The sequence below is a fragment of the Callionymus lyra genome, chromosome 18, assembly GCF_982586985.1.
Source record: "Callionymus lyra chromosome 18, fCalLyr1.hap1.1, whole genome shotgun sequence".
NCBI lineage: Eukaryota > Metazoa > Chordata > Actinopteri > Syngnathiformes > Callionymidae > Callionymus > Callionymus lyra.
In genome coordinates, this window is record NC_141835.1 from 17,248,959 (window position 1) to 17,261,108 (window position 12,150).

The window sequence follows — 12,150 nt, forward strand, 5'->3', positions numbered from 1 at the left end:
GAAGGACCATGATTACAGCCTAGGACTGGTTGAACAAAGCAGGTCTTGTAAAGGGGGGAGGCTGATTTTGAGGAAGTTGGCAATGGAAACATGGTTTATACAACATGAAGTCTAACCCAGAGAGCTTCTGGAGTAGCCCATGGAGTCGAAAACCTGATGACAGAGTCAAGTCCTGCCTTAGGTGATCATTAAATTGGCCATTTTGGTTCAAAACAAATCACTATCCAGAATACAGGATGAATCGCCTTAATTGATATCTATCTTATCCAACAGAAAAGCAAAGATACTAAGTAAGTAAGTAAGTAAGTAAGTAATTTGTATTTATATAGCGCTTTTCCAGACCAGGGTCACAAAGTGCTTAAACAATCAAAACAATACTCAATAAAATATTTACTTTCAAGGTCAAGATAATACTGCAAACAACACAGGAGTTCCAGAAATTCAAGGAAAGATGGGCTTTACAGGCTGACAGCGGGTGTTCTTTAAAGGACAGGGCAGCTATTGTGTATGTGGTTATGTTCATGAGAGGCACAGGGTTGAACGTGCTAACAAGCTGGATCCGTGTCTGTCAGATATTCAAAACAACACTAAAAGCACTCGGGGTCAGAGGTGACAGCCTGTGAGGAGAGCAAGGTTAATTAAGGGAAATATTAGGGGAGAACCTGCCCCCCCCTTTTCTTCGCCAACATCAGACAGACGTGAGGCAGGTTAGCCGTGCTGTGTTGCTACAATAGAGCCTCTTTCATTCAGGTGTGTTGACGCCCCGGGCGCGCTTGGCCTCAGTCCATTCCATTCACCTTAGCTGATGTGAACAATAACTGTGATATCTCTTAAAAGAGAGGGAGGGAGATGCTCAGAAAAAGGATGCCTGAGAGCTGTGTCAGGGCCAAGAAAAACTCCGCCACTGTTGTCAGAGCTTGTTGATGTTGTAGGGAGGAGAGGGAGAAAAAAAAAACACTCCCTTCATGAGCCCACATATTTCCCTCCACTTTTGTCTCTCCCTCCATTTTTTGCAGGCGATTCTGTTTTTGCGCCGTAGGACAGAGTGTTGAGGAGGCAGAGGAACAAAGTGCTGCTGTGTGGAGCAGCAGCTGCTGCTCGCCGGATCAAAGGGGGCAACAAGCGTGGTCTTCCTGGCCCGACGCTGCTCTGGAGGTGTTTGACGGACAGTCAGCAGCTGGGTCTGCAACGGCTCGCCATGCAGGGGTCAGGCCGCTGGACTGCCGGGCCCAGGGGTGACATGCCCGGGCTAGAAAGGCAAGGGGAAGAGGGGAAGAAAGCGTTTGAAGGGAGGGCAAATAGTGAGAGATGTCTATGTTTGTCTGCTCTCTTGGTTTACTGCAGGTCCGTGTGTAAAGACTCTTTTTTTTTTCATCCGGGATTCCTCGTCCTGCATGCAAAGACGGGCGGGCTTTTAAGGCGAAAGACCGTCCGTCCACGCCGCAGTGTTCCACGACAGTAAATCAGACGGAGAAGCGAGCGCGAGCTCTGCCGCAGTGCTATTGATTTATTTTAATTAGCTGCTCGTTAAATCCCGTCAGTTCGCAACACAAATATATAATTCTTTGTCTGATTTTTTTCCACTCGGGTCTTAATGACTCGTGCACCCTGGGGTCCGGAGGGGAGCGACTCCTGTGACTGACGGAGTCATGCAAATGTTACTCATGTGGGGTGTACTGGGGAGGGGGGGGTGGCACAGAAAGGGCAATGAGTGGAGTAATAAAAAGGGGAAGAAAAACAGGTCAGTGAAAGTCCATGGACGAGAGGTGAAACAGTCCCCCTTTGAGAGGCAGACAAAAGAGTGGAGGGGGGTTCTGGAGGCAGCATAGATGAGAGAGGGAGAGAAGGAGGTAGAACTATGTAAACACAGTGGCTGCCCTCACCGGCGTTCCCAAAAAAAAAAAAGAAAATGCTCCCGCCTCGCTCTGCTTCACATCTGCAGCGAATCAAACGGCAGAGGTGACGTAATGCTGCTCCGTCTGTGGACTCCTAGCTGGAGCCGGTACCGGTCTCAGGACTACCTTCTGTGCTCCACACCTGCACCTCCACGGTCCAGCGAGGAGCGGGTCAGCTGACTCATCAGCGCTGTTTGCGCTACAGTAGATCAGCGTTGCAGGTCCAGCAGCTCCAGACGGAACCGACCGGCCCGTAATTAGAGTCTGCTTACACAAAACACAGGCTGATCTCCGGGGTTAATGTGGATGCACTTCCTGGTCGAAGGACATGCTGTGTTTTCCCGGTCAAACTTTTTGATTCGACCTAGTTGTGACTCGATCGCTGGAGGAGTTGCATCTCTATTTCTGTCCGCCGAGGAAGCATGGAAGCAATGAGTCCTAATGGGAACCAGAGCACCGTCATGTTCGCGGAACATTCTTGATCCGATCGTAGTCCAGTTGCTGAGACCCTTAGAACCCTGACATGTTGGTCAGCCTCAAAGACAACAACGAATGTTTCTCGGTGTTGTCTTTTCTGCCATGCAAACCAGTGTCGTCTCCTCTGATTGGCTACCTTCCACATCGATAGAGTCCCTCTCCTGGCACAGATGGAGTCCCAGCATCATCTAGATGAAGCTTCCTCGAGCCCATAAAGCAGACTCACTGTAAGCTAGCCCCCCCCCGCCGCCCTCCTACCCCTGCCTGCAAGAGCTGGCTTAAGTAGCCAGTGATGTTGTGTTGATTCAGAGACCTGCTGAAGTGGATTCCTGCTGCCCCGGCTCCATCACTCATATCTGTCGGTTATTTTCCGCGCACGAACAAGCCAAACATTCAGGAATCCCAGTCCAAGCCGTGTTGCACACACGCATCCCGCTGAGAGGAGCTCGACAGTCCGAGGTGGACCACTGTCTAAAGATAGTGTCGAGGAACATCTCCAGTGACAGCTAGCTCGATGACAGTATCCTTATGTCACCTAAAATCGACGCCATTTTTGACTATTTTTTACTTTAGACTGAGTGACCTCATCTGTGATGTCAATTAAAAAAACACTACATGAGTGTTGGTGGTAAATAAAGGTTTCTGACGCATTTAAAAACAATGTTTTCACAGTATTAAGAGCATCATTTTACTAAAGAAATGCTTCATTTTGAATGCACTCCAACGCCATTTTAGCTAGCGGTTTTCGTAGAAATGTCTCGGTGATTCTACCATAGGTTCGGTCCAGTTACACGAGAGCTTGAAGAATCCTTACATACCGCTGGTGTTCGTGAGGAAGTGAGAAGCACAGTTCGCACCAACGCTACAGTTGAAAAACTCAATAGAAAGACGACAAAAATTTGCCAGGCGTAGCCCCGCCCCCGTCCCCCCCCCGCCTTCTTGCTCTCTCCTTCGCTAATGTACACGCATTCTGCGGTGTATCCCAAGGAATGACCCCCACACGACCCTCTAACCTTGCCTTTAATTATTTGTTTGAAGACAGCATGGCGTTCCCATGCTGGGAGATGCTGTGTGTAGCAGTGTGTGTGTGTGTGTGTGTGTGTGTGTACGCAGAAAAACCGAGCAGAGGCAGTAATAAGCTCGACCACCAGATGTTGATAATAAAACTTTGGGTTGGAGGTTTTTCAGTCCCCACTGGAGGCTCCCGTGTTCTGGCTGTGCCTAAGGACACGCCAGCGGGGGCACGTGGTCAGGGCCGCGGCGATGATGTCTGGATTTACGGCATCGGTGTATATTTTAGCAAGTGTTGGGGATTTCTCACTCCCTGCGGTCGACCTCTGTCCCTCTTGCCGCCGCCGCCGCCCGTCCCGGCCGAGCGCGTCATCGCTGGAAGATTCCAGACTTGTTCTCCTGAGCACACACCATTAGCAGCTCACGCTTGGAGGGAAAACAGTGTTATCAGGGCCGAGCCTCGATAATCTCAATTGGCTTTACTCAGTCAGATAAAAGGTGCTCCGGGCCCGCGGTGGTGACCTGGTCACTCTTTCCACTGCACGCCATGTGTGAAGTGGAGGTGACGAACTTAAAAAAACTAAAAGTCAGCCAGGCCCCGAGTAGCTGGGACACTTGAGAGGAAGTTTTTCCTGCTCAGCTGGTTTTCATCATGAATTCTCTGGAACGCAGTTCTGATGACTTGTCCTCCATCGTCTCACTTTCTTTGACTCCCCTCGTTCAGTCGGGCTCCCCTGGGCCCGTGGGCACCCCTGCACTCTGGATGCCCCGCTGGCAAATGAGCGCCTCCCTTTTTCCCCCAACAGTGCATTTCAGGCGTGTCACTTTGAGCCGGCAGATTACAAACGTTTAAGTTCATTGGAGACGGTAAGGGCAGGTATCGGGGCTTCATGGGGGATTAGGACCCTAAATTGGTTCCAGCTCTCCCTCCTGTCTAATGACCAGTTGCCTGCCCGAGCTGATGGAGCTTGTGTTTTAGAGGGTGAGGCCTCCCTCTCTTCTCCAACATTGGACTTCAGACTGGACTCTCAGATCCCAAACTTTTTTTTGTCTAATGTCCACCACATGGTCAGGCCTGGAGTGGAGGTTCAGACCCCAGTACAGCGGCCTCAGGCTTGCCAAGTTGAAACGGTTGCCCCCCCTGGGCTGGCAGTCAACTCCAGATGACCCCCCTGGCTCAACGCAGGAGAAGCTGCCCGGGTGTAAAGCCGGCTGTGGTCTGTGGTGCTTGTTCTTATTTGCTGCTGTGATGGTGATAAAACTTCAGACGCCTAATTGATTGGCTCAGTGAAGAAACAACATCTTCTGAAACTGCCTGGTTCTGATTTCATGACAGCTGGACTGGCAGCAGAACCAGTCGAGGGTCCTGCCAGGGAGAAAAGTTTGCTCGAGCAGGACATTCTTTGCATGTTTTAACTGTTTCCACGGTGACTAAATCGCTATATTCTGACTCTTTTATATCAAATATAAATGTCACTATTACAGCAGAGAGTAGAAACCTTTCACTGAAAATGGTGGACATGAAAACACACTCCTAGCAGTGTGTTTGATATCGGAAAATTGCTGCAGTAGTGGATGTTGTCTAAAAAAAAAAAGACTATTTAAAAGTGAAAATTGTGCATAACAACAACCTGCTGCAGTGGTGGACAAATCAAGCCCCCCTCCACAGATATCTGCGCTGAACTATTGAGTGGGAAAAAGTGTAAAGTAAAATTGATAAATTGAAAGGATTTCTTTTTTCCATCTTCCTGGTGTTTCATCTTGAAATGAAGTCGTAGGGGTCAGAGGTCAGCAGCATGTAAGGCAGCGAGGCTAGCGTCTGTAGTTTCATCTTAAAAGCAATGCTTCGAGATTACGATCCGTCGAGGGAGCGCTCCGCTCCGAGTTACTTTCCAATATTGTCCTTTTCTCACTGCAGCGTCATAATAATGAGTCCGAAACCCCAACGAGTGCTAGAACCAACATGATTTTGCTAAAAGAGGCAAAGACTGCGAGGCTGCGGGAGCAAATAAGAGAAGCGAGGGGAGGCAGGGACGCCCGTGATGAAGGTTCTTCTGTGCCGGGGCTGCACTTAATACTTGAGGAATGTCTCCCCGGTGCCCATAGCAACCGAACGTAATCAAAAGCTTTATTAAAAGAGGGGGACTAGATCATAAGGAACATTAAAAGTATCCCTCGCTGGGTTCCCAAGTCGACACACAATTGCCCTTTTGTTTGTTGCTGTTTAGTTGCGAGCGCCTCTCCGGAGGGCCCGGCAGCTAATGTTTCCATAAAGTCCAGAAAAACTGTTTGTCTTTGTGGCGGCGGGTGATGGAGTGTGCGGAGGGATTTTAACCGACGTCTTCTTCTGCTTCTGTCTCTCCAGGTTCATTAACGCCAGGAGAAGAATAGTCCAGCCCATGATCGACCAGTCGAATCGAGCAGGTAATGAAAACGGCGGAAGCTTCCTCTCTCCGGCTTCTTCTGCTCAGAAATATTAAAAATAGTTATGGGGGGCTCAGAGTCCCCCCTCTATCCTCCCCTCTCTAATCCTCTCCCCCCGTCCTGTCCGTGCGTGAGTAGAGGTGCTGGCTGATGGACTCTAATTGAAGATTTCCCTCCATAAGTGAGCGGAGAGGAACATTAGTGCTCTCCGGGTCTCTAATTGGACACCAGAGTGCCAAAAATGCTGCCAGCTAAATCTGAGTTTTATTCTTCGTGGTTTCTCGTCTGATCGAGGGGTGCTACTCTTTCATGCCAATTTAGTTTTACTCCACGAAAACCCAGAGACAGTTTGGTCTTTTTCTTGGTCGACCTGGTTACATGACTGACAGTGGATTATATAATCCGTGTCAAAAATCAGCAGCAAATGTCGAAAAAGTCAAAACAAACTAAATATCTTGATGAAGTTTTGAACAATGGCAGTATTTTCCTCATTATTAATATATCAAAATCTTAATAACAAATCTATACTATGATTATATCTTAAAATAAAAATAATAAAACAATATTTAGACATTACTAATGCAGCTAAATGTAAGTTTTAAATCATATACAAATCTGAGTAAAACAATTTTATCCTAATAAAAGGTCACAACAACACACGCTCAGAAGCACCTTTACATCCAAACATCTTAATCTATAATCTCAAACAAACACGAGGATCCCTCCCTAATCTGTGGCACTTCCAGATTATCCCACCTAATTCTTTTGGGAATTTTTTTCCGTGGGGGGCTAAAAGCAATTAGCTAATGAAGGCTTTAGCATAGCGTAGGCTTTGCTGCATGTTCTCTTGCCAGAGCGATCTTTTGTGTTTTTTCCGGTTGTGTGCATGAGGACGTGAGGGTGCGCGTGCTAGCATGCCGCGCGTCACTCGACGACCGTCCGCAAAACACAATGTCTTACAGTCTTTTTGGGCTTCAGCTGGGACAATTGCTGATTGTCTGGTGTGTTCTCTCTTCCTCCCCCTTCCCTTCTTCCGTCTCCACGTTTTTGACTACAATCAGGTTTTCTTCTTGATCCTTCAGTGAGCCAAGGAGCAGCGTACAGTCCAGAGGGCCAGCCCATGGGCAGCTTTGTGCTGGACGGCCAGCAGCACATGGGGATCCGACCGGCTGGTGAGTTCCTCCTCCCGGGCATGAGGCTTCATAATCCTGCACGACTCACACCGGGAACCTTGAACTTGCTTGTTCACACCGTTGAGGCTCAACATGACTATAAAACCAGAGACACTTTTCTTTCCCAAAAGCTAAAAAGACATCACAACTTGTATTCTTAAAGGGCACCTAATGTGAAAACTCATTTATCACTACGTAGCTCAGTTTTTAAGTTATTAGTTAATAAAGTTTTCCCCATCTGAAATATCGCCAAACGAGATTACGGTTTAAATCAAACATTCTGGCATCACTCTGGTGGAGGTGTCCTCCCCTAGAAGCCCTAAATGAGTTAAGTACCTACATGTTAATTGTGAAACAAAATAAATATTTATACATATTTTAAACATGGTGAGAGTTACTTCTGCCTTTAGGTGTTTTTGTAATGTGTACATTAAGCAGCAAACCTTATTTTTATTATTCGTTTTTGATGTACAAAACGGGAGTTTCAGGGGTGGGTGTGAAATTTACGTGAGTCCTTGAATGCAACTTGTGTTTTTGTGACCAATCAGAGCAGAGTGGGCGTGGTTGCTTGGACGACACTTCTTCTCAGCCAAAACAGCGCATTTTAAGTGGGCGGGGCTTAAGCGTATTTTCTAATGTAAACATCTTTATAAAATGAGAGTTTTGTGCAAAAAGAAACATACTGATGAGTATAATAAAGGTGCTAGAATAATTTAAGAGACACTTAAATCAACACATTAGGTGCCCTTTAAAGATATTAGCATCTAGAGTTCAGAAAATGACGACCTTCCAGAACTTTCCAGTTGTAAAAATAATCAATAATAATCCAGATTAACATGGTTTAAGTAACTGTTCTGGAAGCTAACAGCTAACTTCTGCATTGTAGTTGGTTGAATCGCGGTAGAAAAACACCCGATTTGTCGTGTCGTCCGAAAATATAAATGTTTCCGAGAATTTTGCGCTCCTGCATCACATGACCAATCACGCTAAGCTTGATGACTACACACAAAATCCAGTCCACGACACTAACCTTTAACAACAATTTAAAAAAAATTGTATCAGCATGTTTGTTATTTCTTCTTTCCTCACTTCCTGTCTCTGGTCACTGCCGACCCATCTGAGTCTCTCACTGACGCTCCTGCTGGTGTTTCTCTCCTCTTCCAGGGCCTATGAGTGGAATGGGGATGAATATGGGCATGGATGGGCAGTGGCACTACATGTAACCTCCACTTTAACGCAGAGGGGGAAGTAAGTACTGGGCTCTCTTTACCTTCACACCTGTGGGCTCCGATTTGTTCTCGGTCTCTCCTCTTTCATCCGTCTGGGATTTTTGCTTCTACAAATCTGTTTGTAGAACGCCAGCGCTTGTGTCTACAGTAAAAAATGTATATTTGAGTGGCTTTAGTTTTGAGGCAAAACTGGAGGGCAATTAAACAAAACAAATAGGTCAAACGTTACATTTTAGTCTCGATGCTCCAGGTTCCAATTCAGTGTAGATTTATAGCAGCGTCGACGCCTACATGTCCCGGGAAACGTCCTCGCCGAGACCCTCCACGACCGGACTTGTGGCGCCAGACGACAACAACAAGCCGGCGCGTATTATTCAGGACAGCGGCGGGATGCAAATGTCGGACATTTAGGGGAAAAAATAACATCTCCTGGGGAATGGGCTGACGGGGAGGAATTAAGCAGGCTCCAGTGAAGCGATAAAGAAGGAGAAGTGAAACTGTCCTCCGAGTGGCATAAATCTGTCCCGGGCTCACGATTGATGCCCAAATTATCTTATATGCAAAGATGGAACACTGCAGTACATTACCGCGCCCCAGCCAGATATACGGGTCCCACTGACACGGACGATCCCTCACTGGGTTTTGGTCCATGCTGGTGTGTGTTGATGATGTTTTACTGGAGGGGGACGATTTACAGGGGGTCCCGGGGAAGAGCTGAATCCAGGCTGAGACTAGAGCAATCAAGTTTATAAGGCTGCGGTGTCTGAACCCAAGGAATCTGCACATTCTCTCCCGCCGCTAACGACGGTGACATTTGAGAGATTTTATTTAACACCCAAACCCCAATGAGCCGTGACGCGACAGCGCTTGATTAAACTGGCGGCTCTGTGTGGAGATTCCTGCGCCGGGGTCGGAGGTCGGTTAACCCTGAGGTTCCATCTTTTCTGTGGTTCTTCATTCTAATGGCGTTAGGCAATGTTCCCTAAAACAGCCGCGGAGACGACGCTCGCTCGCTCGGCTAATTCTTATGAATCGTTTTGAGATGTTTAATTACGTAACACAGTTTCCGCTTCATGACCAATTACGTTGATGGTTCCGACTCCGGCAATATTATTCTGCTGATTTGATTACAGCCGCTCACAATATGCTAGATTTGGTACTTAATTATGACCGGCCATTGAGCAGGACTGCTGTGCCAGAACTAAGAGATGGGGGGGTTGAGTGGTGGTGGTTGGGGGGGTGTCTCGGTCCAACCCGTGTTATTGTCTCCGGTTGATTTTACCACCCCTAGTAACCGCGAGGAGGGGACTCCTCTACTTACGGAGAGGACAGGATCTTACGGGACGGGGAGATTAGCCGCTTACAGTGTCGCAAACATCTGCCGGGCCTTTTAAGTGTCTGCAGGTTATGAGGAGGTGAAGGCTCTGGTCCAACCATGCCCCCCCCCCACACACCCCCCCTTCCCCGCTGGAGGAGCCACTTTATGACCTTGCTAGTGAGGTTTTAAGAGACCGCAGCTCACAAACATTTCACGAGGAGATGGCAGAGCGCTCCTTCTTCCAGGGCCGCTGTTGACCTCGTGCCTCCTCCTCCGGCGGCTCCTCGCACTCCCTGTCCCCTCGCCAGGGCCTTCCAGTGTAATTTCTTAATTGCAGTGTACCAAGGTGCAGGAATGCAGCGAGCATGCTCAGTGACCTGGCAGCGACCTCTCCCCTCCTGTTACTGCGTCTAATCCCCCCGGGGTTCACATTTCAGAGCAAGGCCCGGTCCAGAACCAGTCCCAGACTGAGGCGCCCCTTGACTCTGATGTAGAGACCCCCTGCTCTTGTGGTCGAAAGATCCAGAGCCTGTAGTACCGAACAATCTGGTCACCAATTCCTCTAAAATTCAGGGAACTCCAGTGGTGTTTTAACAAATTTAACAACAACAAAGACCCATAGAGGAATCTTAACCCTTGCGTTATCTCAGGGTCAAGGTGACCCGAAAGGCCCACAAAAAAAACAAAGTGTTTGAGGTATCCCTTGTGTTGTCTCTGGGTCAAGGTTGAACAGACCTCCACTTCTGCATATGTATTCATGGAAGCCAGGGAGGTCGTTCACCTTGACCCAGAGACAACACAAGGGTTAAATTACTAGTCACAGATAGCATTGCTAGCATCGCAACAGAACAACGACAACGTTAACACAAAGAGACAAATGAAAAATGTGTGAGAAGTAAAAAAAAAAAGCAAAAGAAAATAAAACGACAAAGACATAATAATAATCAAGAGAAGCTAACAGCTAACGGTTATCATCAGTAGCATGGTAATGCACTAGCAAGAAATTGAAGCTAATAACTAACAGCTAGTGGCACTATCATTGTAGGAGCTCACAAAAGTGATTTGTGTTTGTCTTCACGTCCAATTTGCTGACATCCACCATTTCCCTCGCAGGTCTGCCGGGCGACTACGTACCTCAGAGCGGTCCTATGGGCATGAGCATGGCCCCCAACCCCTACCCTCCCCACCAGATGACCTCTCACCCCTCCCAGCTGAGACACAGACCCCCGCTCCACGCCTACCTCCACAACCACGCCCACCACCCTCACCACGCCATGCTGATGCACAGCGGACCCTCGTCGCACCCGGGAATGACCGCTCAGAGACCCCCCTTACTGTCACCCCTGGACCCCGCCGCTGCAGGACCGGGCCTGGACATCCACGCCTGAAGGGAAAACGTCGGCTACCGCGGCCACCGCAGCTAACAACGACTATTTTTAAGAAGAAACTCTTTTGACCAGAATTTGACACGAAAATATTCCAAACTTTTCTTTTGTAAACTTTCTTACTTCGATCCGAAACGGAGGACCAAGAGGAAACTTTGTAGTCTTTTGGTGACGGATGTTTTTGTCGACAAAGGGACAGATGCACTCACACTTTCTCTCTGCAGACATCCGAACAATCACGTGTGAAGACTCCAAGAGTTGAACGACTACTGTAGTATAATCTAAGTTAAGAAGCGGTGCTGGCGTCGGCGGCGTGCTCAGATCGCAGCACGAAAAAACAATTTTTAAAGAAGAAGACGGATTCTCAAACAGCAGACGGCGCCCACGAGCAAGGCAGGACAGAACCGGTCACGCGTCTTCTCTTCTTTTTTGTGGCTCATGAATGATCTTTGTTTGCCCAAGCACTGGATTGTTGCTTTTCTACCTTTTTATTTGTGGTTTTCTACGCGGGACTCTGCGGAGCCGGCCGACGGAGGCGAAAAAAAAAAAAATCGGAATCTTTACGTGTTTTCTCTTCGATGACCCCGCGGCTCGGAAAAAAACCCTGGAGATGGAAAAAAAAAAGTTGAAAAAAAAAAGACACTTAAATTATGAACTGGAGAGAGTATTGTAAGAAAGTCGTACAGAGTCGAGTCTATTACTTGTTTCATGTTAGATATTCTGTGTTACCTCAATGAAGACGAATGTTTTGCTAGTTTCAGATCTGCTGTGGATTGATATTGTATGTCCATGATTCCTTCCTTTCTCAGCACGTGTTCCTCACTAGACGCCGTCTCCCTCGAGCTTTTGTCGAAACATTCAAATACTTGTATGAGGACGTGACGTGATGTTTCAAAGGTGTTCAGTCACAAATGCTGTAATAAATATTTCATTTTTGACTTTTTGGTAGATTTCTGTCTGATTGACTGTCTCTCTCACCTGCCGGGGGGCGCTAGAGTTCCCAGCCGTCAGCGACAGTTTGACGACCGTCGCGGAGGTCAACGACACCAGCTGTACTAGCAGAGAGAAACTTTGGCAGAACAAGTACGACACTAAGCATTTTTTGGGGCAGCAGCCGTTGTAGTACTCACTGTAGTTAATCACAACTACAGTACTTAAAGGCAGTGAGTAAAGTATCATGACGGATTGTTTTTGTGGTACAAATAGATTAGTCATGTACTTGTGACAACACTACTATCA

The 12,150-nt window shown here is 47.6% G+C and overlaps 1 protein-coding gene across 8 annotated transcripts in view; it reads left to right on the forward strand.

Moving 5' to 3' along the window:
* meis2a (Meis homeobox 2a) overlaps positions 1-11,849 on the forward strand; it is a 74,964-nt gene extending 63,115 nt beyond the window's left edge. For 3 of the 8 annotated variants that reach the window (XM_087780233.1, XM_087780231.1, XM_087780232.1), the window contains exons 10-12: positions 5,749-5,807; positions 6,869-6,979; positions 10,640-11,849. In XM_087780233.1, coding sequence (XP_087636359.1) covers positions 5,749-5,807; positions 6,869-6,979; positions 10,640-10,914 — 445 coding nt within the window. In that variant the 3' untranslated portion in view covers positions 10,915-11,849. Of the gene's footprint in view, positions 1-5,748; positions 5,808-6,868; positions 6,980-8,143; positions 8,228-10,639 lie in introns of all 8 variants that reach the window. The other 5 variants (XM_087780235.1, XM_087780236.1, XM_087780237.1 and 2 more) reach the window with 3 other exon arrangements.
* The last annotated feature ends 301 nt before the right edge of the window (positions 11,850-12,150 follow it).